The sequence below is a fragment of the Thalassophryne amazonica genome, chromosome 15 (genome assembly GCF_902500255.1).
Source record: "Thalassophryne amazonica chromosome 15, fThaAma1.1, whole genome shotgun sequence".
Lineage (NCBI taxonomy): Eukaryota > Metazoa > Chordata > Actinopteri > Batrachoidiformes > Batrachoididae > Thalassophryne > Thalassophryne amazonica.
The window spans coordinates 5,106,045-5,131,231 of record NC_047117.1 but is presented as its reverse complement, the minus strand read 5'-3'; the positions used below and the strand labels follow the sequence as shown (position 1 = coordinate 5,131,231).

The 25,187-nt window shown below is 41.9% G+C and overlaps 1 protein-coding gene across 1 annotated transcript; it reads left to right on the top strand.

Annotated features, from left to right (window-relative positions):
- Positions 1–1,785: 1,785 nt before the first annotated feature.
- LOC117525956 (zinc finger protein 37 homolog) lies at positions 1,786–19,892 on the top strand. Its single transcript, XM_034187936.1, has 4 exons — positions 1,786–2,259; positions 11,092–11,211; positions 16,236–16,355; positions 18,813–19,892. The coding sequence occupies exons 1-4, from the start codon at positions 1,908–1,910 to the stop codon at positions 19,775–19,777; spliced, it is 1,557 nt and encodes a 518-aa protein (XP_034043827.1). The 5' UTR covers positions 1,786–1,907; the 3' UTR covers positions 19,778–19,892.
- The last annotated feature ends 5,295 nt before the right edge of the window (positions 19,893–25,187 follow it).

Below are 25,187 nucleotides of genomic sequence, written 5' to 3'. Positions count from 1 at the left end.
AATGGTCTTTTTGTGTCTGAATGCTCGTTTTTTTTGTTGGGGTTTTTTTTTGGTCTATGAATGGTGGTTTTTGGGGGAGGGGGGTCTATGAATGGTCTTTTTGTGTCTGAATGCTCGTTTTTTGGTCTATGAATGGTGGTTTTTGGGGGAGGGGGGTCTATGAATGGTCTTTGTGTCTGAATGCTTTTTTTTTTTTTTTTTGGTCTATGAATGGTGGTTTTTGGGGGAGGGGGGGTCTATGAATGGTCTTTTTGTGTCTATGAATGCTCGGTTTTTTTTTGTTTTTTTTCTATGAATGATGGTTTTTGGGGGAGGGGGGTCTATGAATGGTCTTTTTGTGTCTATGAATGCTGTTTTTTTTGTTTTGTTTTTTTTTTGGTCTATGAATGGTGTTTTTTGGGGGAGGGGGGTCTATGAATGGTCTTTGTGTCTGAATGCTCTTTTTTTTTTTTTTTTTTTTTTTTGGTCTATGAATGGTGGTTTTGGGGGGAGGGGGTCTATGAATGGTCTTTTTGTGTCTATGAATGCTGTTTTTTTTGTTTTGTTTTTTTTGGTCTATGAATGGTGGTTTTTGGGGAGGGGGGTCTATGAATGGTCTTTGTGTCTGAATGCTCTTTTTTTTTTTTTTTTTTTTTTGGTCTATGAATGGTGGTTTTTGGGGGAGGGGGGTCTATGAATGGTCTTTTTGTGTCTGAATGCTCGTTTTTTTTTTGTTGGTTTTTGGTCTATGAATGGTGTTTTTTGGGGGGGGTCTATGAATGGTCGTTTTTTTGTTTGTTTATTTGTTTTGTTTTGGGGGTTTTTTTGGTCTATGAATGGTGGTTTTTGGGGGAGGGGGGTCTATGAATGGTCTTTGTGTCTGAATGCTCTTTTTTTTTTTTTTTTTTGGTCTATGATTGGTGGTTTTTGGGGGGAGGGGGGTCTATGAATGGTCTTTTTGTGTCTATGAATGCTCGTTTTTTTTTTTTTGTTGGTTTTTGGTCTATGAATGGTGTTTTTGGGGGGGTCTATGAATGGTCGTTTTTTTGTTTGTTTATTTGTTTTGTTTTTGGGGGGTTTTTTGGTCTATGAATGGTGGTTTTTGGGGGAGGGGGGTCTATGAATGGTCTTTGTGTCTGAATGCTTTTTTTTTTTTTTTTTTTTTTTTTTGGTCTATGAATGGTGGTTTTGGGGGAGGGGGGACTATGAATGGTCTTTTTGTGTCTGAATGCTCGTTTTTTGTTTTTTTTTTTTTTGGTTTTTGGTCTATGAATGGTGTTTTTTGGGGGGGTCTATGAATGGTCGTTTTTTTGTTCGTTTATTTGTTTTGTTTTGGGGGTTTTTTTGGTCTATGAATGGTGTTTTTTGGGGGGGTCTATGAATGGTCGTTTTTTTGTTTTGTTTATTTGTTTTGTTTTGGGGGTTTTTTTTTGGTCTATGAATGGTGGTTTTTGGGGGGGGGGGGGTCTATGAATGGTCTTTGTGTCTGAATGCTCTTTTTTTTTTTTTTTTTTTTTTTTTTTGGTCTATGAATGGTGGTTTTGGGGGGAGGGGGGACTATGAATGGTCTTTTTGTGTCTATGAATGCTCGTTTTTGTTTTGGTTTTTTTTTGGTTTTTGGTCTATGAATGGTTGTTTTTTGGGGGGGTCTATGAATGGTCGTTTTTTTGTTTCGTTTATTTGTTTTATTTTGGGGGTTTTTTTTGGTCTATGAATGGTCCGTAAACCGCACACAGCAGTAGGTTACACAATCCTGACAATCCCTCTCCCAAGATGGCGGAGGAAAATATTGTATGAATTCGCTCTTTGGCCACTCCAAGCTCTACGGGGAACAGCATCGGCGCGCCACGAATGACGTGTGCGGCCAGCGTTAGCTTAGCTTAGCTTGCCGCCAGTTTGAGGACGATAAACTCGTTCGGGGTGGAAATATGCCTCGTAGGTGCGTCGTGTTTGGCTGCTCGAATCAGAAGGATGACAGACAGAATGTTAGCATTCATGGTTTTCCAAGGAACCCACAGTTACACCGAAAGTGGGAGAAAAGTGTCCAGAGGACTCGGGCGCAGTGGGCGGCCACAAAGTGGAGCTACATCTGCAGCGCGCACTTCTCCGAGGACAGCTTCGAGGAAGGACCCATGCTCATGTCTGAAATGGGCATAAACGTGATGCGAAAGCGCGTGTTGAAGCCAACAGCAGTCCCGACGATATTCCCCCAACCAGGGCAAAGTGTGCGACCCGAGGAGGCTGCAGATAGTCCCGGAGCGGCGAAGCGAAAACGGCCCGGTGAGTTTTCTCCAGTTTATCAGCTTTTGTACTCCTCTAAATCTCAAATTCTCTTTGGCCAAACTTTTAAATTTATGTAATTCTTACAAACATAAAGAAAGGTATCCCTAATGAATGTTCATGTCATTTCTAGAGGTGCAACGATTAATCGATGATTAATCAAAAACTAAGATAAATCATTACAGTTTTTTTCAAATATTCATATTCCTTGATTTAGCTTTTTAAATGTGAATAATTTTTTTGGTGTTTTACTCACTGGTTTGGTTCATTGGTGTACTTGGGAGTGGTAGTAGGTTTTCTTCAGTTTGCCTCTATTTTGGTTTGTATGGTATTTAAAGTTACTTGGTGAACTTGTTTCAGCTCGTACGCGGTGCATTTGACAAGACGGAGCTGAAAGGCTGGTGTTGTGTTGGTCACTGCCTCCACTCTGGTCAGGTGTTGTTGTTTTTTGTTTTGTTTGGGGTTTTTTTTGTTTGTTTTTTTTTAACTGTTTGCTTTCTCTTAGTTTGGCTGGTGATATTCACCTTATCAGGAAGTCAGAGTGGACGGCTCCTTTTTGTCAAGCAACCTCTGGTTTGCCACTGCTTCTGATGATTAGCTACGTGGAACACAGTACGCTAGAAGTATCCGAACATGAGCAGCATTAATTGTTCAGTTCATGGGTGCCACAACAACTAGAAGAAGCGGAAACTATCACTTTTAGAACGATGTTTTGAACATGGAAAGGAGAGATCTGAGTGCTGTGGACAAGCATTTAACTTGTTCCCCCCTCCATTGAAAGATGAGGATCTTGCTCGCTAAAGCACTGAATTTGAAAAATCCACCCAGACATCCCTTTGTCTGTTCTTTTTATTTTATGGAGAAAAAAAACCACACCACTGGATCTTACCCAAAGAAATGGTTGGACAATAACGCTCCTTTGAAGAAGCCACAATGGATGCTAGTGAGATAAATGGGTAAGCTGTGTTTGTAGCGTTAGTTGCTATGTAATTACCCATTTTGTGGCATTTAATACAACCAAGCACTGCATGAATAACACCATACGTATATTCATGTTACGTAATCTTGGGATTATGGTGGTACTACTTGTCAGGTAGTATTTTAACTTGATTGTGCTTTTATACATGCTTCAGCGGCGCGGTGCGAAGCTCGTAGTTCCTTATAGCCAAACTGTCCATGCAGAGTACCAAAAGTAGTTAAAAACTAGGACTGCAAGCAGTCATATACGGGACCTCGTTCCGTGCGACCGCCTACCCAGGCCAGTGGGTGCCCTTGTGACCACATGTGGGCATGTGCATGCAGGGGCAACCACTCATCACACAGTTAAAATTTTAAACAAATCACACAATGCATCAAGGAGTTATGACATGTTGATGGTTCATCCACTAGGGGGCGCTCAATGTACAAACAGAGGGGCCAGGTGTGTTGAGGGGCCAACCATCATCATACATGTGAAGTTTCAAGTCAATCAGGCAAAGCATGAAGGAGTTATCATGACTTGATGTTCCATGGCGAAGGGTCAAAATGGCGGCACCATAGCGGCCACACCCTTCGACATAAAGAAAAGCTTTTGATAACTTTTGGTCAGTATCGTCTGTGGGTGATGTTGAAGAAATTTGAAGTGCATTGGACAAAATCCTTAGGAGGAGTTCGTTCAAATACAACATGTGGAAATCACTCCAAAATGAGAAGAAAATTCAAAATGGCCGACTTCCTGTTTGGAGTAGACCCATGGTGCAAAGAGAGTTTTTTGTACGTCTATGCAAGTCACACGTTGTACCAATTTTCATCTCCCTACTCCAAAAAAACCCCTATGTGGAGGGGTTTTTGAAAGTTTCAAGGGGGCGCTATTGAGGCATTTTGTCCCGCCCATGGGCGAAGCCCCTATGAATTGTAAGAGGTTGTCGTGCTCGACCTGTGTATCAATTTTCATGATGATGTAACAAAATTAAAGCCGTCAAAATGAAGAACGTAATTTCATGGTGAATGGTCAATATTCAGCACGCCGCCACATGGACGCCGTTACTCGTAACTTCACGGCGTTCATCGCCTACGTTCACCAATTTGTTTTGCATGTTTTAGAAGTGGAATGAAGTTGATTGGGTTAAGTATGTGACATCAGGACCTCTTAAAGTAAAAATAGGACATTTCCCGCCACCACTGGGGGGCCGCTATGGCGCAGGTGGGAACTTAAGATATGTAGACGTTCAGTGTGGAGCCCTCATAATGTCCTGCAAGTTTGAAGGATCTACGATGAAGTATGTGGGCGTGACAGCTGTTCGAAGTGAAATGGCATGCTCCGAAAAGCTTGCCAAAGTTTGAGGACCCCTAGCAGCCACTTCTTTTGACTTAATTAGAATCTTTTGATAACTTTTGATCACCATTGTGTTGTGATGATTTTGACCAAATTTGAAGATGATCGGATGAAATCCCTAGGAAGAGTTCGTTCAAATGTAAGTAGTTGAAATGGACAAAAATGGCAAAAATTTGCTCAGAATCGAAACTTAAAATCAAAATGGCCGACTTCCTGTCGATATTTCACCATGACAGTAAGAGCCTTTCTCGTGCGTCCTGGAATGTTAAATATGTGTACCGAATTTCGTGAGGCTCCGATGAAAAAAGCCCAATGCGGAGGGGTTTTTGAAAATTTCTAGGGGGCGCTAATTTGCGATTTTTCTGTGACCATGTGCGACGCCCCCAAAATATCGAATTTCGGATCCGGCCGGACGACTTTGGAAAGTTTGGTGAGTTTTTGAGCATGGGAAGAGGCCGAAATTTCGATTTCAAGAGTGAGAATAATAATAGTAATAATAATAACTAGGACTGCAAGCAGTCATATACGGGCCCTCGTTCCGCGCAACCGCCTACCCAGGCCAGTGGGTGCCCTTGTGACCACATGTGGGCATGTGCATGCAGGGGCAACCACTCATCACACAGTTAAAATTTTAAACAAATCACACAATGCATCAAGGAGTTATGACATGTTGATTGTTCATCCACTAGGGGGCGCTCAGTGCACAAACAGAGGGGCTGGGTGTGTTCAGGGGCCAGCCGTCATCATACATGTGAAGTTTCAAGTCAATCAGGCAAAGCATGAAGGAGTTATCATGACTTGATGTTCCATGGCAAAGGGTCAAAATGGCGGCACCATAGCGGCCACACCCTTCAACATAGAGAAAAGCTTTCGATAACTTTTGGTTAGTATCATCTTTGGATGCTGTCAAAGAAATTTGAAGTGCATTGGACAAAATCCCTAGGAGGAGTTCGTTCAAATACAACATGTGGAAATCATTTCAAAATGAGAAGAAAATTCAAAATGGCCGACTTCCTGTTTGGAGTAGACTCATGGTGCAAGAGACTTTTTTGTATGTCTATGCAAGTCACACGTGTACCGATTTTCATCTCCCTACTCCAAAAAAACCCCTATGGGGAGGGTTTTTTGAAATTTTCAAGGGGGCGCTATTGAGGCACTTTGCCCCGCCCATGGGCGAGGCCCCTATGAATTTTAGGAGGTTGTCATGCTTGACCTGTGTATCAATTTTCATGATGATATGACAAAATTAAAGCGGTCAAAAGGAAGAACGTAATTTCATGGCGAAGGGACGATATTTGGTACGTCACCACACAGAAGCCGTTACTCGTAAGTTCACGGCGATCATCGCCTATGTTCACCAACTTGTTCTGCATGTTTTAGAAGTGGAAGGAAGTTGATTGGGTTAAATATGTGACTTCAGTACCTGTTTAAGTATAATGTTCATATGGCGAAGGGTCAAAATGGTGGCACCCATAGCGGCCACACCCCTTCGACATACAGAAAAGCTTTCGATAACTTTTGGTGAGTACTCGTCTCTGGGTGATCTGTAAGAAATTTGAAGTGCATTGGACAAACTCCCTAGGAGGAGATCGTTCAAATACAACATGTGGAAATCACGCCAAATGAGAAGAAAATTCAAAATGGCCCGACTTCCTGTTTGGAGTAGACCCATGGTGCAAGAGACTTTTTTGTACGTCTATGCAAGTCACACATGTGTACCAATTTTCATCTCCCTACTCCAAAAATACCCCTATGGGGAGGGGTTTTTGAAAGTTTCAAGGGGGCGCTATTGAGGCATTTTGCCCCGCCCATGGGCGACGCCCCTATGAATTGTAAGAGGTTGTCGTGCTCGACCTGTGTATCAATTTTCATGATGATGTGGCAAAATTAAAGCCGTCAAAAGGAAGAACGTAATTTTATGGCGAATGGGCAATACGCCGCCACACAGGATGCCGTTACTCATAACTTCACGGCGTTCATCGCCTACGTTCACCAATTTGTTTTGCATGTTTTAGAAGTGGAATGAAGTGATTGGGTAAGTATGTGACATCAGGACCTTTAAAAGTAAAAATAGGACCTTTCCCGCCACCACAGGGGGTGCTATGGCGCAGGTGAGAACTTAAGATATGTAGACGTTCAGGGCGGAGCTCTCATGTCCAGCAAGTTTGAAGGATCTACAATGAAGTATGTGGGCGTGACAGCTGTTCGAAGTGAAATGGCGTGTGCCGAAAAGCTTGGCAAAGTTTGACGACCCCTAGCAGCCACGCCTTTTGACTTAATTAGAATCTTTTGATAACTTTTGATCACCATTGTGTTGTGATGATTTTGACCAAATTTGAAGATGATCGGATAAAATCCCTAGGACGAGTTCGTTCAAATGTAAGTAGTGGAAAAGGCCAAAAATGGCAAAAATTTGCTCAAAATCGAAACTTAAAATCAAAATGGCCGACTTCCTGTCGATAATTTACCATGACAGTAAGGGACTTTTTCGTGCGTCCTGGCATGGTAAATATGTTGTACCGAATTTTCGTGAGGCTACGACGAAAAAAACCCAATGCGGAGGGGTTTTTGAAAATTTCTAGGGGGCGCTATTTCGCGATTTTTCTGAGACCATGTGCGAGGCCCCCAAAATATCGAATTTCGGATCCGGCCGGACGACTTTGTAAAGTTTGAGTTTTTGAGCATGGGAAGAGGCCAAAATTTCGATTTCAAGATTGAGAATAATAATAATAATAAACGGCGCAATTACAATAGGGTCCTTGTAGGACGTTGCCTACTCGGGCCCTAATAATCAAGGGCCACTTTTTCATGGTATCTTCTCACTCTGTTATGACCCGTGGGTGAACCAGAATCGATCCCTTTGAACTTTTCAAAAAGGTTTTTGTTTCTACTCATGTAATATCTTCCATTATTCTATATTGAAAACCACCGTTCACCGGAAGTCCTAAGACAAAACGGAAATGCTTCTGTTGTAAAAATGGGCAGGGCTGAATAAGGTGAATAAAGTCAGTTGGAAAACTTTGCTCGTACTGAACGCAGTGCTTTTTAGAAGAATACAATGAACAAGGCTGACATATTATTTTCCTGTTTGCCATCACTGGATGTTGCATGAATCACCAAGTTCACCACAGATCATAAAAAATAAACAGTCTTAGAACAACCTCTCTCTCTCCCTCAGTCACACACACACACACACCTTAATCAACATTGTGTAACTTTGTGTGGGGGAAAAAAATTTATTTGAATCTCAATTTTGAGGCTGTTTTGTAAATAGTTCCTTTACTATTGTGATCAAAATCATTGAATGTCAATTCTGAGGCTGCTCTGTAAATATTCATTCATACACTTAAGAATATTCATGTTCTGAGTTCATAAAAAAAACTTGTTCTGTAAATAGTTCTCTTACTTTTGTGATCAAAATCATGATTTGAATCTCAGTTTTGAGGTTGTTCTGTAGTTTCCAAATAAACAATAAATATAGCAATGTATGATCAGTCCATATCAATTTCAGGCTTAAAATAATGTCCCACTTCCGGTTTAGACCCCGCCCACTCCGAGTACAGATACCGATAATTTAGATGGTTGAACAGATACAGATAGTGGTGTATTGCTCTTGAATTCCAGATTTAAGTAATTATTTGTTTGAATTGAGTTATATTTCTCTTGTTGGGACCTTAGTGTGGCCATCAACTATTGCTTGCAGTGCTTGGATATCACCACCTGGGAGCGATATAAACCAGATTAGCAGCAGCAGCAGGACTGGCATCTTGTCTGTACCAACTGGAAGATGGAAAATGATCCTACACAATGGCCAGATGTTCAATATCCTGGTATTTATTCCTACGTCATACACACACCAGGTATTTTATGTCATGTATACATTGTGAATTGCTGGTCTGCCCCGGGAGGGGCCATGCTGCTGGAATATTTCCCCCCAACGTAACACATGATACTGATCAGTGTGATGCGTAATCCTCTTTGTGTGTCGTCATTGTGCTTTATGAAATACTGGCCTGTGCCGGGGAGGGCCACGCTGCCCAAATTTTACATTCTAGATTTTTGTTTTTTTAAGTATCTTAATGGATTTTAATTTTCTTTTCTCACTTATTGGTACAACCCACTGCCTCGCATTGCCCAGGCATTTAAAACCAAAAACAAATTATTTGTTGGAGGTCTCGTGGAAGATAATATATTAATGGAAAAAAGAAAAAAAATCATAATTGTGAGGGGATACTAGCGGAAATAAACTTACTGTTATCATAACACTGAAAGGTGTCTGCTTAACCTGTCTCATTATGCACCCCCTCATAAAAATTTAAAGATTTAAAAAATCCTAGCCAGATCTGCATTCTCAGTCACCCCCATGTGGAGCTGTGGACTTCGCACCGGTTGTGGCTGTGGCCTGTTGCTGTTTTAGGTACAATTGCATTAAATGCAGGGGTACCACTTTCACACATTACGTGTTCAGTTATTCATTTAGATCCACCAACCCCGTTTACTATACAGTATCATCATGGACCGAGAGGGCTGAGTCTATTCACCTGGCGGCCGGGGACGCAATGCCGTGTCAAAAAGTCTATTCGCCTGATCGTTGGCTGAAGAAGGCACAAATAGTCTATTTGTCTGACCATGATCAGGCAAAGTCTTGACATTTTACTGAAACGGTGATGGGATGTGGCTTTCTGTTTTTTTGGGGGGGTTTTTTTTTTCCCCAACTTGTAAAATTTAACCATTTTTAATTCTTTTTTAAAATTTTTTTTTAAAGGTTGGTGGACTGGGTCCTTGCGTGAATTTTTGGTTGGTTTGAACAAGCGTCATAATCACTTTTTTTTTTAAGTTGCTGTGATTGTGAAGCATTATGTGTTGCCCAAAAAAGCGAAATTAAAAAGCTAAACACTCAGTGCGAGGTCTGAGCAAAACACAGAAGGAAGAGTGGACTCTGCTGAGAGGATCTTCTTTTAGAGACTGTTTGTCAGTGTGGCCGAGGACGGAGCTGTGACTCGCCCGGTGTAAGGGGAGTGCTGAGCCCCCCACACCGGGCAGAGAGAGGACAGCCACCGAGCAAATAGCAAACTTCGACTGTGGGTACCCGGCCAAGCGGAGCGCAGCCAGTGGACCAAATTGCATGTTTTTAAAAAATAGACAAACACACTGCTTCATATTAAATGTGCAATAAACTATTTCAGATGATCAACGTGGACCCTCTTTCTCTTAAAAGGCTTTATTTTACTCTGTGTGTCGCGTTGGAACGCTGCAGCTTTCGATGCTAAATTGATTAGCTCTTACATGGCTTATGTGCATGCTCTAGTCGTCTTATGTTTTTTTTTTCTGGGGATGTTACAGCGCCACACAGAGGCTGGGCATATGTACTACAACGTTAAATGGAGCTTTGAGGCACAGAATTTGCCTCAAACATTTTTTTTGTAATCAAATTATTTGAGAAACTCGACTAATCATTTCAGCCTTAGTTGGTATCATGGTCCAAGCAGACAGTCACCCCTTTGAATCTGGTCTGCTTGAAGTTTCTTCCTCAAATCATCAAAAGGAGTTTTTCCTTGCCACTGTTACCTGTGTGCTTACTCTAGGGGTTGGTAAGGTTAGATTTTACTTGTGTGAAACACCTTGAGGCAGCTTGTTGTGATTTGGTGATATATAAATGAAATAAATTGAAATTGAAATGGCTGTGGTGAGCACCTACTTTAAGAAATGGAAGGAGCACAGGGTGACCTATAAGAGTGGAGGAAGGTGCACACAGGTGGACTACATTCTGTGAAGGAGATGCAAACTAAAAGAAATTGGAGACTGTAAGGTGGTGACAGGGTGGTTTGTGGGATGACTTGAGTGGTGAACAAGAAGAAGAGTGCGAGAGCTCAACAAAGGATGGTCGAAGATGGTCGAAACTGAAGGAGGAAGACTGTCATGTGAAATTCAGTGAGCAGGTGAGAGATCTGGAAAGTACTGCAGATGTGGTGAGGGAGACGGTTAAAAGGTACTGGGTTGTGACATCTGGACAGCGGAAGGGAGACGAGGAGACTTGGTGGTGGAACGAAGGCGTCCAGGAAAGCATAAGGAGAAAGAGGTTGGCAAAAAAGAACTGGGATAGTGTGAGAGATGAAGAAAGTAGAGAGGAGTACAAGGAGATGGAGCATAAGGTGAAAAGAGAAGTAGCAAAAGTAAGGAAAGGGCGTATTGCAAGCTGTACAAAAAATTGAATAGTAAGGAAGAAAAAAAGGCTTCTACTGAGTGGCCAGACGAAGGGACAGAGCTGGAAAGGATGTGCAGCAGTTTCGAGTGGTAAAAGATACTGCCTGTTATCGGCCTGCAGACTTATCAAACAGGGATGACTGACATGCACCACTGATGGTCTGTGTGAAGAAAATAGGCTTGTTATGTATTTAAAGCGAGTGTTTCATTTCTTTGAAAATGCGTACTGTGGCTTTGTAGTGACACAGCAGCTGGACCTGTTCAGTCTGCTGGCACTGAGCTTATGCTAATGAATTACTGTTTGTGACATCTAGGTGTGCAGCAGCTGTTGGTTGAACAGGACATTTCCCCTGAGCAGCAGGAGTTGACCTGCAGTCTGGGTGATACAAACAACAAACTCCACATAAAAGAGCAAGATGAGGAACTGCAGAAAAGTAAGTTTTCTTACCTTCAAGGGCTGGAGGTTGAAACCAAGTGTACAAATGATGTGAAATCTTGGTTCATGCATTTGTCTTCACTTGCAAACTGAGGAAAGTGGAGAGTTTGAGCTTCCTTCCAGCAGGTCAGCTGAAAAGATAGAAACAGATTCTGATGGAATATGTTGGGGGGATCAGAATTAGCTAACACGATTAAAGAAGAAAGTTATTCAGACAGGTTGATATAATTTCACACTCTTCTGAACCTGAGAATGACATGCAAGATACTTATTGGGGTGAGACCAGGGGACCTGAGTCATGTTTATAATCCCTGAAAAATAAGACCACCCCTGTTTAGCCATAAAACATGGTCAAAGGGTTGGTCACAAGTCCATTGGGATGAGAAATGTGACAAGTCATGTGAGGGAGAAAACCATTTAGCTCAGCTAATGGTAAAACATTTAATTGAAACATAACCTAGAAGAAGAGCTTTTAGGGTTATTGTACAACAAAATTTATCCTCTGCATTTAACCATCCTAATTACAGTTTGACACAATCCAACCACCAGGAGCAGTGGGGAGCCACAGTCCATCCCATTAGCAAAACTTAACAGCAATTCATATAAAATGTCAAATAGTATTGTATAAGTATTGTAATAAGTTGGTGGCATTGTCAATGACTCGCATGCAGTGCAGTCTGGTCGCATACAGGGACAGTCATTCAACACAAATGTGGATCAGTACGCTTTGGCTTTTAGGTTCCTAGGTTTGGAACAAAAAGCAAGTTAATCAATTAATTTTTCCAAACTTCTGGATGGAGTGATGCAGCCTGGTACACCGTTGTATGCTGTACACTTTAAGCTCTCCTCACACAGCAGGGTTTTAGGCAGCCCAACCATCCAGCGTCATTTGGCATGATCAATTTTCAAAAAATGATCAAATCAAAAATTGATTTAAAAAAAAAAAAAAAAAAAAAAGCCGTGCGCGCGTGTGAGAGAGTCGGCTGGCTGCGAGGAGGGAGAGGGGAAGTGGGGAGGGGCATGATCTGCTTCAGTCAGTGCAGAGAGAGAGAGAGAACTTTAATTTCTTATTTTGTGTGTGTTTGCTCACTTCAGCAGCACAACGTGACTTTGGACACCGCGATGGTTGGAATATCACATGGGATTTATTTTTGCCGTGGTTGATTCCAGCACACAGCAGCCGGGTGAGAGGATTTTAACCACAGGCTGCGGTCCCGGCTCCACGTCCACACTGTGCACCTGGACCACTGTTGGAGGTGAGATACATGTTTATTAATATTGTCACAGCCTGGCACAACAGTTCCGTGTCATATCGCCTACAGAGTTAGAAGGTGATCATATATTACAGCGGTCAGATCCATTCAGCTCCGAGCCTGGTGCATGCAATGACGCATTACTGCGCACCATGGAGAAGCGCAGCTGCCCATGTTATATACAGATATGATGGAGACAGTAGTTCATATTATTTACGTAGCCCACGGGAATGAATGGACAAATATTTGTACTGTAAGGTCTATTATGGATACACAGTGAAGAAATAAGTATTTGAACACCCTGCAATTTTGCAAGTTCTCCCACTTAGAAACCATGGAGGGGTCTGAAATTTTATCTTAGGTGCATGTCCACTGTGAGAGACATAATCTTAAAAAAAAAAAAAAACGGAAATCGCAGTGTATGATTTTTTTTTTTTTTTTAAATACTTTATTTGCATGTTACTGCTGCAATAAGTATTTCAACACCTGCCAATCAGCAAAAATTCTGGCCCTCAAAGACCTGTTAGTCCGCCTCTAAAAAGTTCACCTCCACTTATTATTCCATATCAGAAGCACCTATTTGAGGTTGTTGGCTGCATAAAGACACCTGTCCATCCCACACAATCAGTAAGACCCCAACTACTAACATGGCTAAGACCAAAAAGCTGTCCAAAGACACCAGAGACAAAATTGTAGACCTCCACAAGGCTGGGAAGGGCTATGGGGCAGTTGCCAAGCAGCTTGGTGAAAAAAGATCAACTGATGGAGCAATTATTAGAAAATGGAAGAAGCTAAACATGACTGTCAATCTCCCTCGGACTGGGCTCCATGCAAGACCCCACCTCGTGGCGTATCAATGATCCTAAGAAAGGTGAGGAATCAGTCTAGAACTGCACGGGAGGAGCTGGTCAATGACCTGAAGAGAGCTGGCACCACTGTTTCCAAGGTTTACTGTGGGTAATAAAACTAAGACGTCATGGGTTAAAATCCATGCATGGCACGGAAGGTTCCCCTGCTTAAATCAGCACATGTCCAGGCCCGTCTTAAGTTTGCCATGACCATTTGGATGATCCAGAGGAGTCATGGGAGAAAGTTATGTGGTCAGATGAGACCAAAATAGAACTTTTTGGTCTCAATTCCACTCGCTGTGTTTGGAGGAAGAAGAATGCTGAGTACCATCCCAAAAATACCGTCCCTACTGTGAAGCATGGGGGGTGGAAGTATCATGCTTGGGGGTGTTTTTCTGCACATGGGACAGGACGACTGCACTGTATTAAGGAGAGGATGACCGGGGCCATGTATTGCGAGATTTTGGGGAACAACCTCCTTCCCTCAGTTGTAGCATTGAAGATGGGTCGTGGATGGGTCTTCCAACATGACAGTGACCTGAAGCATACACCCAGGATAACCAAGGAGTGGCTCCGTAAGAAGCATACAGTAGTGTTCAGAATAATAGTAGTGCTATGTGACTAAAAAGATTAATCCAGGTTTGAGTATATTTCTTATTGTTACATGGGAACAAGGTACCAGTAGATTCAGTAGATCCTCACAAATCCAACAAGACCAAGCATTCATGATATGCACACTCTTAAGGCTATGAAATTGGGCTATTAGTTAAAAAAAAAAAAAAAGTAGAAAAGGGGGTGTTGACAATATAGTAGTGTGCATTCAGTCAGAGTTCGTCAGTTTTGTGGAACAAACAGGTGTGAATCAGGTGTCCCCTATATAAGGATGAAGCCAGCGTAGTTTGATTTAAAAAGTGATTGGAGAGGGGAAACGTATACGCAGGTGCAAAAAATTATAGGCTGTTCATCTGCAATGATCTCCAATACTTTAAAATGGACAAAAAAAAAAAACCAAAGACACGTGGAAGAAAACGGAAAACAACCATGAAAATGGATAGAAGATTAACCAGAATGGCAAAGGCTCACCCATTGATCAGCTCCAGGATGATCAAAGACAAAATTATAGGCTGTTCATCTATAATGATCTCCAATGCTTTAAAATGGACAAAAAAAAACCAGAGATGCGTGGAAGAAAATGGAAAACCACCATCAAAATGGATAGAAGAATAACCAGAATGGCAAAGGCTCACCCATTGATCAGCTCCAGGATGATCAAAGACAGTCTGGAGTACCTGTAAGTGCTGTGACAGGTAGAAGACGCCTGTGTGAAGCTAATTTATTTGCAAGAATCCCCCGCAAAGTCCCTCTGTTAAATAAAAGACGTGCAGAAAGATGTTACAATTTGCCAAAGAACACATCAACTGGCCTAAAGAGAAATGGAGGAATGTTTTGTGGACTGATGAGAGTAAATTGTTCTTTATGGGTCCAAGGGCCGCAGACAGTTTTGTGAGACGACCCCCAAAACTTTGAATTCAAGCCACACGTTCACAGTGAAGACAATGATTTTCCTTATTTTCCTCACTGTAACAGCCTGTTAAGATTTGCGACGGTGTGCACACAGTAGCACACGGTGCTTTTGGTTTGATAGCCGCTGTTCACATTCACTGTACATGATAATAATTCATAATTATTATCATGCTGAAGCGTGTCACATACATTTCAACAGTTCCTTTGCATTCCGGAGTCGGTGGTCATTATTATATGTGGCACATGCAGGTCAAACGGCAGGCTTTGCTGTGCCAGTTCCATCTCGAGATTCCCTCATATCCCGCAAATCCTTTTGGATCCTGCTTTTCCGCCATCAGAATAGGTAAATTGCGCTCAGATGGTCCTCAGATTGCACATGGACCACCGGCGGATAGGTGTCCCATCTTGACGGCGCACAGAGGGTTTTGACCATGTGTATCACACTCGGGGCCACGGGCCGATTTTACCAACTGTGTGGACTCTCACAGATGGCTGACAGAATGTTTTGGAACTGAAACCCGACACTTTTCAGATGTGCGCCAATTTGTCATTCTGCATGATTCTGGCTGTGTGTGAGGGGGTATAAGAGTTTGGTGTTTGTGTTTGTTCTACAAAATTTTAAAAACAATGAAATGTTAACACTTTATAGCAGTTCTGTAATTTCAGAAAAAGTTGTGGCTATGTGTAAAATGAAGATAAAATGATGCACTATTCCAGTTTCTCCACTCACATCCACAGAAGCCAAAAATTCTTCCAGAGTTGTGTCTTGGTGGTTTCCCTCACTCATCTTCCAACATGGACATTTAGTTTTCATTCATACACGCACACCCAACCTCCCTGTCGGTTGGGTTAGGCTGTTCGGTGCCTAAAAGTTTGGACACCCTGATTTTTTTTGTTTGTTTTTTGTTTTTTGGACACCAAAAAGTTCCATTTCTGCTAAAACTATGTCACACAGGCTCTGTCCACACTGGCTCACACACGGAGCAAGCTAACTCCACAGCAGGAGAGAGGGATGGTAGCAACTCAACAAAATGTTGGTGACTTATTTTACAGCAGTGTGGAGCAACCAAAAAAAAAAAAAAAAAGGACAGAGTTAATGTGCATCACACCCGTAACACACAAACCTTGCATCAGATCAAGACATCCGTAAACATAACCTTTTGTATTCACGATTTGAGTACCTCTGTAGTTATTACAATAATAATAATAATGCATTGGCTTGTCTGTTTCCTGTTTCTTCAGCTTGGCAAAACTTGGAATGGCCTAAGCAGTGGGTCACCCCTCTGAGTCTGCTCTGCTTAGACCTTATTTGTGTGAAGCGGCTTGAGGCAGCTTTGTTGTGATTTCACACTGTATAAATAAAATTAAATTGAAATTGCATTGTCTGTTTCATATAGATGCACGGCAACTGTTGGTGAAACCAGTTGTCTCCCCTGAGCAGCAGGACCGGACCTGCATTCTGGGTCAGGACAACAATCTTAATCACATTAAAAGGGAAGAGGAGGAACCAGCGATAAGTAAGGAACAAGGAGGAAACCAGCAAGTGTGCAAATGATGTGAAACCTTAGTCCTCACCCTGGGCCTCACACATTTGCTAATATACGTGCAGAAATGTTCTTCTTCGCCACATAAAATAAGTGCTTGTGCAAAGTCACCACCAGTTTCATGACAAGTGCGTACCAGCCAGTTTTGGTTTCACCACCAATCAACCGAACACATGGAAACAGAATCTGATGTAAAAGCTTGGGGAAGGATCAGATGAGATTAGACTTTGCCCATGTGAGGTGCCCTGGGTGACTTATGTTGTGATTTGCTGCTATATAAATTAATTAAAAACATTTAATTGGTCATGGCTTGAAAGCAACTGAAACTTCAGCTGACTGCATTAACAAAAGAGGAAAAAACCCAGACGTTGAGGGCACAATGCATTCTGGGTCACTTTTTCTCTAATATACAACATGAACAATTGGTGACACAGCTCTAAACTGCAAACAATATGAGGTCTGTCCAAAAAGTAACGGACCTTTTTATTTTTTGCAAAACCATATGGATTTGAATCACGTGTGATTGCATCAGCCAAGCTTGAACCTTCGTGCGCATGCATGAGTTTTTTCACGCCTGTCGGTTGCGTCATTCGCCTGTGAGCAGGCTTTGTGTGAGCAGTGGTCCACCCCTGCTGTCGGATTTTTATTGCAAATAAATGTCTGAAAGATTTGGAGCTTCGCTGCATCAAATTTTTCCAGAAACTGTGAGAGACCTCCAGGTGGACACCATTCAGAAAATTCAGATGGCTTTCAGGGACGATTTTATGGGGATTACACAGATTAAGGAGTGCTCCAGCTGGTTTAAAGACCGCCCACAGCGGCTGAGAGCGCGCCGTGCTCCGAGCGACGATCGACAGGCTCAGACCCCGCTGAAACAACCAGATCATTTCCAACGTGAAGGCTTTGTTGATCCGGGACATCGTCTGACTTTCACAAAATAGGCAGAAGGCGTGGACATCAGCACTTTTTCAGCACATTCTACTGTTACAGGAGTTTTTTCATGGAAAGAGAAGCGGAGGATTGCACCACCGTGCCACTCATGGCGCGGGACAAAACCACCTCCGTGTTGTTCTCACAGGACGGCTTTCAGGTGGCTTTCAGACGGCTTCCGGTTGCTTTTCAGTCGTGTGAGTATCCGAGAAATTGTGCATGAGCTGGACATGCCCCAACATGTCCTGTGAGGCTTCATCACGGCGTTGCTTTGTGCCATGCGGCTCTGCCGTGACTCGCGGAATTCCTCTGCTCCTCTTTCCATGACAAAAACCCCTGTAACAGTGGAATGTGCCGTTCATTTCTAAACTGGACGCTGTCTTGATCCGGTATGTCGTCTGACTAGCACAGGAATTGCGGAAGACGTGGACATCAGCACCTTTTCGGCATATTGAGACAGACGTGCAGAGGAATTCCACGCGTCGCGGTGGAGCCGCATGGCGCAAAGCAACGCCATGATGAAGCCTCACAAGACATGTTGGGGCATGTCCAGCTCATGCACAATTTCTCGGATACTCACACAACTGAAAAGCAACCGGAAGCCGTCTGAAAGCCACCTGAAAGCCGTTCTGTGAGACCAACACCAAAGTGGTTTTGTCCCTCGCCATGAGCAGCACGGTGGCGCAATCCTCCGCTTGTCTTTCCATGAAAAAAAACTCCTGTAACAGTGGAATGTGCCAAAAAAGTGCTGATGTCCACATCTTCTGCCTTTTTTGTGAAAGTCAGACGACATCCCGGATCAACAAAGCCTTCACGTTGGAAATGATCTGGTTGTTTCAACGGGGTGTCAGCCTGTCGATCGGCGCTCGGAGCGCGCAGCGCTCTCAGCCGCTGTGGGCGGTCTTTAAACCGGCTGGAGCACTCCTTAATCTGTGTGATCCCCATAAAATCGTCCCTGAAAGCCATCTAAATTTTCCGAATGGTGTCCAGCTGGAGGTCTCTCTCAGTTTCTGGAAAAATTTGATGCAGCAAAGCTCCAAATCGTTCATACATTTATTCGCAATAAAAATCCGCTCACACAAAGCCTGCTCACAGGCGAATGACGCAACCGACAGGGGTGAAAAAACTCACGCATGCGCATGAAGGTTCAAGCTTGGCTGATGCAATCACACGTGATTCAAATCCATATGGTTTTTGCAAAAAATAAAAAGGTCCGATACTTTTTGGACAGACCTCGTATACTCTTAATGTTGTTAAATTACTTTTAAATATGTGCCATGGCTCTCTAGTGAGGCAGCAGCCAAGCCTCTGGTTTGTCTGACACAGATCTTGTCAAATGAAGCAGAGGAAATGTGCATGCACTTATTTGATGGCTTTCATTTAACTGATATCAATAAAAAAGTGCTTAATTTGGGCCTTTAGTGACAAAGATCTTTTGTTTTCCCTACCAAGTAGTAGTAGTAATAATAATAATAATGCATTATTGTTTCTTGCATATAGATGAACAGCAGCTGTTGGTGAAACAAGACGCTTCCTCTGAGCATCAGGAGTGGACCTGCAGTCTGGGTCAAACAGACAGCACACTCTGTCACATAAAAAAGGTTGAGGAGAAGCTGTGGACAAGTAAGGAAGGAGAGCATCTTCAAGTGCTGGAGGTTGAAGCCATCACCTCTGCACATGATGCGAAACCTCAGTCTTCACATTATCATCAATCACAAACTGAGGAAAATGGAGAAGCTGAGCTGCCCTCCAGCAGGTCACCTGAACAGATGAAGACAAAATCTAATGGAAAACAGTGTGGAGGATTAGAAATAGCAAGCACAATTAAAAAAGAAAGTTATTCACAAAGACACATTGATATCATTTTCCAACCTTCTGAACCTGAGAATGAATCCAGAGATATTGATGGGGATGAGACCACTAAATTGGAGTCATGTTTATACTCACTGAAAAATGAGATAACCCCTCTTTGTGATAAATTTAATGGTGGTGTGGAAGTATATAGCCATGAACATGGTAAAACGATTGGTCACATGGGCATTGTGATGAGAAACGTGACAAGTCGTACAAGGGAGAAATCATTTAGCTGCTCTCAGTGTGGAAAAATATTTAAACGAAATGACAACCTGAGGGCACACATGATAATTCATACAGGAGAGAAACCATTTAGCTGTTCTAAGTGTGGTAAAACATTTAATCGAAGTGACAACCTGAAGATACACATAATGATTCATACAGGAGAGAAGCCATTTTGTTGCTCTGAATGCGGTAAAGGATTTCGCAAAAAGGACCATCTGAAGGTGCACATGATGTGTCATACAGGAGAGAAACCATTTAGTTGCTCAGAGTGTGGTAAAACATTTAGCATGAAGGGTCATCTGAAGATGCACATTATGTGTCATACAGGGGAGAAACCATTTAGCTGTTCTGAATGTGGTAAAGCATTCTCAGAATCGTCATCTTAAGACCATATGATACTTCACAAAGGAGAGAAACCATTTAGTTGTTCTGAATGTGGTAAAACATTTCGTTATGACTGTGATCGGAAATCCCACATGATAATTCACACAGGGTACAAACCATTTATTTGTTCTGTGTGTGGTAAAACATTTAATGTAAAGGGTAATCTGAAGAAGCATATGATCAGTCATACATAAAAGAAATCGAGTTGTTCTGAGTGTGGTCAAGAATTTAATACAAGGTACCACCTGAAGAAACAGCCAGATGTGACTCTTTTGATAATATGACTCTTGTGGGACAGTTGAGGTATGCTAATGGTTTTGTACAAGAAGACACTTTCCTATACTTGGAATGATGGCTCAAGGAAACGAACACACACAGAAAATGGGCCAAGACAGCTTCATATAGATCAAAATATTACTCTTGTGGAGAAAAAATTGCCGTCTTTCACTTTGCATCAGCTGGTTACAAAAAGACATGATTAAATGTATTTGTCTTCTTAATTTTCTGTGGTTTAACAACTTTTGCTATCTCGTATACATATTGAAACGAGTGACATAAAAATGTTTAGATTTTGTTTGTATTTATGAATATGGTAATGATTAACAAGTTTAAGCTATAATGTAAAAAAGGGGTAAGGCTTGAGAAGCTTAATTCTTTCTACTCTTTTTGGACACTGAACAATGGCATTATTGATTATTATTTCAGATGCGTCTGTTTATTTTTCTATGATTATTCTTGTCTTTACTTTTTATGTCTATCTTTATTTGTTCAAATAACTCATTAATTTACTGAAATGCTGAACACAACATGCTCTTTTCCAGGTTATGTTTGCAGTATATGTTATCAGAGTGATCTGCCCAGGTACAAAGAGAGTCACATTCAGTTGAGGTAATAAATGGATAGTTTTGATTCTGCTGAGTGTTTGGTCTCTAAAGTAAAGGTCAAACGAGGTTGAAATCCACTGAATTTTGTGATAGGTGATATACGAGTATGTTATTCTGTAATGTGATAGCTAAGCATAGCAGATGGTGCAAAGTATATTATAATAGTCAAGGGACCTTTGTGTGCATGTATATGGTTTTGAGCACTGAGAAACTGGGGAGAACTGACATTTGTTGTTTGATATGCTTAATCATTTTATACATACGTATGTCATACATATACAGGTGAGCCCCATTAACTCGTGAGAGTTGGGGGTCCACAAAATGGACCATGAGTTATCTGAAACTACAAGTTAATTAAATGACCAAAAAAGTTTACCTTGCCATATTACAATAGTTTCGACCATTTGAAGCATCATTCTTTCCTGGGTGGTGATGATTCTCTCATCTGGAGTAGATTCGGTATCTTTTTTTTTTTTTTTTTTTTTTCCTCCTCCAGCTGTGCCAGGTCAGTGATGGAGGATTTGTCAGTGCGGACAATTCTGGATGATAATTTCATCTGGAGTGGGTTGGATTTTTTTTTATTTTTTTTATTTTTTAATGGCCACCTCTGCTTGAAGGTCACCGATAAGTGTTTCGTCAGTGTGCAATTTATATGCACCCGCCCCACGTGGTGGGTGGTTTAAATTCCCTCCGCTGATCTGCAGCAGCCGGAGGAGGAAAGAAGAAATTGTCCGTACTGACAATCCTCCCAAAAACGTCAAATCAAAATAGACTTTTATAGGTAGTCTAAATTTTCAGGGTCCAGAACCTGACCGCAAGTAAAGCCAAATCCTGACATGCGTGGGTGAGTTAACGGGGCTTACCTGTATCCATACATACACAAATATGTATATACAACCCCTGGCAAAAATTATGGAATCACCGGCCTCGGAGGATGTCATTCAGTTGTTTAATTTTGTAGAAAAAAAAGCAGATCACAGACATGACACAAAACTAGTCATTTCAAATGGCAACTTTCTGGCTTTAAGAAATCACGGAAAAAAAAAATTGTGGCAGTCAGTAACAGTTTACTTTTTTAGACCAAGCAGAGGGAAAAAAATATGGAATCACTCAATTCTGAGGAAAAAATTATGGAATCATGAAAACAAAAGAACGCTCCAACACATCACTAGTATTTTGTTGCACCACCTCTGGCTTTTATAACAGCTTGCAGTCTCTGAGGCATGGACTTTAATGAGTGACAAACAGTACTCTTCATCAATCTGGCTCCAACTTTCTGTGATTGCTGTTGCCAGATCAGCTTTGCCAGGTTGGAGCCTTGTCATGGACCATTTCTTCAACTTCCACCAAAGATTTTCAATTGGATTAAGATCCTGACTATTTGCAGGCCATGACATTGACCCTATGTGTCTTTTTGCAAGGAATGTTTTCACAGTTTTTGCTCTATGGCAAGATGCATTATCATCTTGAAAAATGATTTCATCATCCTCAAACATCCTTTCAATTGATGGGATAAGAAAAGTGTCCAAAATATCAACGTAAACTTGTGCATTATTGATGATGTAATGACCATCCATATCCCCAGTGCCTTTACCTGACATGCAGCCCCATATCATCATGACTGTGGAATTTACATGTTCTCTTCAGGCAGTCATCTTTATAAATCTCAGTGGAACGGCACTAAACAAAAGTTCCAGCATCATCACCTTGCCCAATGCAGATTCGAGATTCATCACTGAATATGACTTTCAGGGGAGGTGGATGGTCTAGTAGTGGTTAAGGTTTGGGCTTGAGGTCCAGAAGATCAGTGGGTTTCAAATCCCCGCCTGACTGGAAAATCACTAAGGGCCCTTGGCAAGGCCTTTATCCCCTATTGCTCCCGTGTGTAGTGAGCGCCTTGTATGGCAGCCACCCTGACATCGGGGTGAATGTGAGGCATATTGTAAAGCGCTTTGAGCGTCTGATGCAGATGGAAAAGCGCTATATAAATGCAGTCCATTTACCATTTATCCAGTCATCCAGAGTCCACGATTGCTTTTCCTTAGCCCAGTGTAACCTTGTTTTTTTCTGTTTAGGTGTTAATGATGGCTTTCGTTTAGCTTTTCTGTATGTAAATCCCATTTCCTTTAGGCGGTTTCTTACAGTTCGGTCACAGACGTTGACTCCAGTTTCCTCCCATTCGTTCCTCATTTGTTTTGTTGTGCATTTTCGATTTTTGAGACATATTGCTTTAAGTTTTCTGTCTTGACGCTTTGATGTCTTCCTTGGTCTACCAGTATGTTTGCCTTTAACAACCTTCCCCATGTTGTTTGTATTTGGGCCAGAGTGTAGACACAGCTGACTGTGAACAACCAACATCTTTTGGCAACATCTCGTGTTGGAACCATAATTCATGTCAGTCCACTTGGTGCAACAGCTCTCCAAGGTGTGATCACTCCTTTTTTAGATGCAGACTAACGAGCAGATCTGATTTGATGCAGGTGTTTAGTTTGGGGATGAAAATTTACAGGGTGATTCCATAATTTATTCCTCAGAATTGAGTGAGTCCATATTTTTTTCCCTCTGCTTGGTCTAAAAAAGTAACAGTTACTGACTGCCACAATTTTTTTTTTCCTTATTTCTTATAGTGTTTCTTAAAGCCAGAAAGTTGCCATTTGAAATGACTTTAGTTTTGTGTCATGTCTGTGATCTGCTTTTTTTTCTATAAAATTAAAGAACTGAATGAACATCCTCCGAGGCCGGTGATTCCATATTTTTTGCCAGGGGTACATGCACTCACTCGCTAATCTTCAACCCCTTAAGTCCCTGGGACCAGGATATCTAATATAAAAGGCAATCTATGTATGTATGTATGTGGCAGAGTTTGTATTCGCTATGCACAGCCACAGTAATTAATCGACACGAACCTTGGTATGGTGACTGGGGCCCTTAGGTTGAAAACACACGTGCGCGAACATACATACACACACATGGTCAGCCTTATATATTAGATCTCGACCCGCTTACTGGAGCCCATGTATTTTCACAGTTCACATGGTACTCAGGTAAGCATCACACTTTGCTTACTGCGTAGTAGTGGCTGGTGAGGGTGGATTTTAATTAGAATCCGAATGGACCAATGCGCACTGCATGCGAGTTAAGGTGTGTGTTTTATGACTTAAAATGTACCTGCTGTATACAGCATGCAGACTGTCAAGAAGCAGGGGGCGTTAGGTCATAAAACCCCAAGTGCAAAATGGATGAAATGAAATAGAACTGGGGAAACATCTGCAGAGACACTAAGGACTAAGTTGCTGAGAGACTGGCGCTTTGTTTGATCAAAATTTTTTCTAAACCTGTGAGACTCATCGAAGTGGACATGGTTCAAAAAATGAAGCTGGTTTTCGGTGAAAATTTTAACGGCTGATGAGAGATTTTGAGGTGATACTGTCGCTTTAAGGACTTCCCACAGAGCGAGACGTCGTGCAGCACTCCCAGGTGCCGTCGTCAGCCTGTTTCAAGCTGAAAACCTCCACATTTCAGGCTCTATTGATCCAGGACATCATGAGAGAACAGAGAAGTTTCAGAAGAAGTCGGTTTCAGCATTTTATCCGGATATTCCACTGTTAAAGGAGATTTTTTTAATTAGTGAAGGTTACAAAGGATCTTCTTATGGCCTCAGACAGTGGACTCATCTCTGTGCTTGTTCTGTTAGACCTCAGTGCTGCTTTGATACTGTTGACTATAACATTTTATTACAGAGATTAGAGCATGCCATAGGTATTAAAGGCACTGCGGAGGTTTGAAGCATATTTATCTAATAGATTACAATTTGTTCATGTAAATGGGGAATCTTCTTCACAGACTAAGGTTAATTATGGAGTTCCACAAGGTTCTGTGCTAGGACCAATTTTATTCACTTTATACATGTTTCCCTTAGGCAGTATTATTAGACAGCATTGCTTAAATTTTCATTGTTACGCAGATGATACCCAGCTTTATCTATCCATGAAGCCAGAGGACACACACCAATTAGCTAAACTGCAGGAATGTCTTTCAGACATAAAGACATGGATGACCTCTAATTTCCTGCTTTTAAACTCAGATAAAACTGAAGTTATTGTACTTTCTCTTTTTGCTCTGTATGCACCACTCTGCATTTAATCATTAGTGATTGATCTCTGCTCCCCTCCACAGCATGTCTTTTTCCTGGTTCTCTCCCTCAGCCCCAACCAGTCCCAGCAGAAGACTGCCCCTCCCTGAGCCTGGTTCTGCTGGAGGTTTCTTCCTTTTAAAAGGGAGTTTTTCCTTCCCACTGTCGCCAAGTGCTTGCTCACAGGGGGTCTTTTTGACCGTTGGGGTTTTACATAATTATTGTATGGCCTTGCCTTACAATATAAAGCGCCTTGGGGCAACTGTTTGTTGTGATTTGGCGCTATATAAATAAAATTGATTTGATTTGATATATATGCACACACACAGACTGGTGTCCTGTCCTGGGTGTACCCCACCTTGCGCTCTATGACTGCTGGGATAAGCTCCAGCCCCC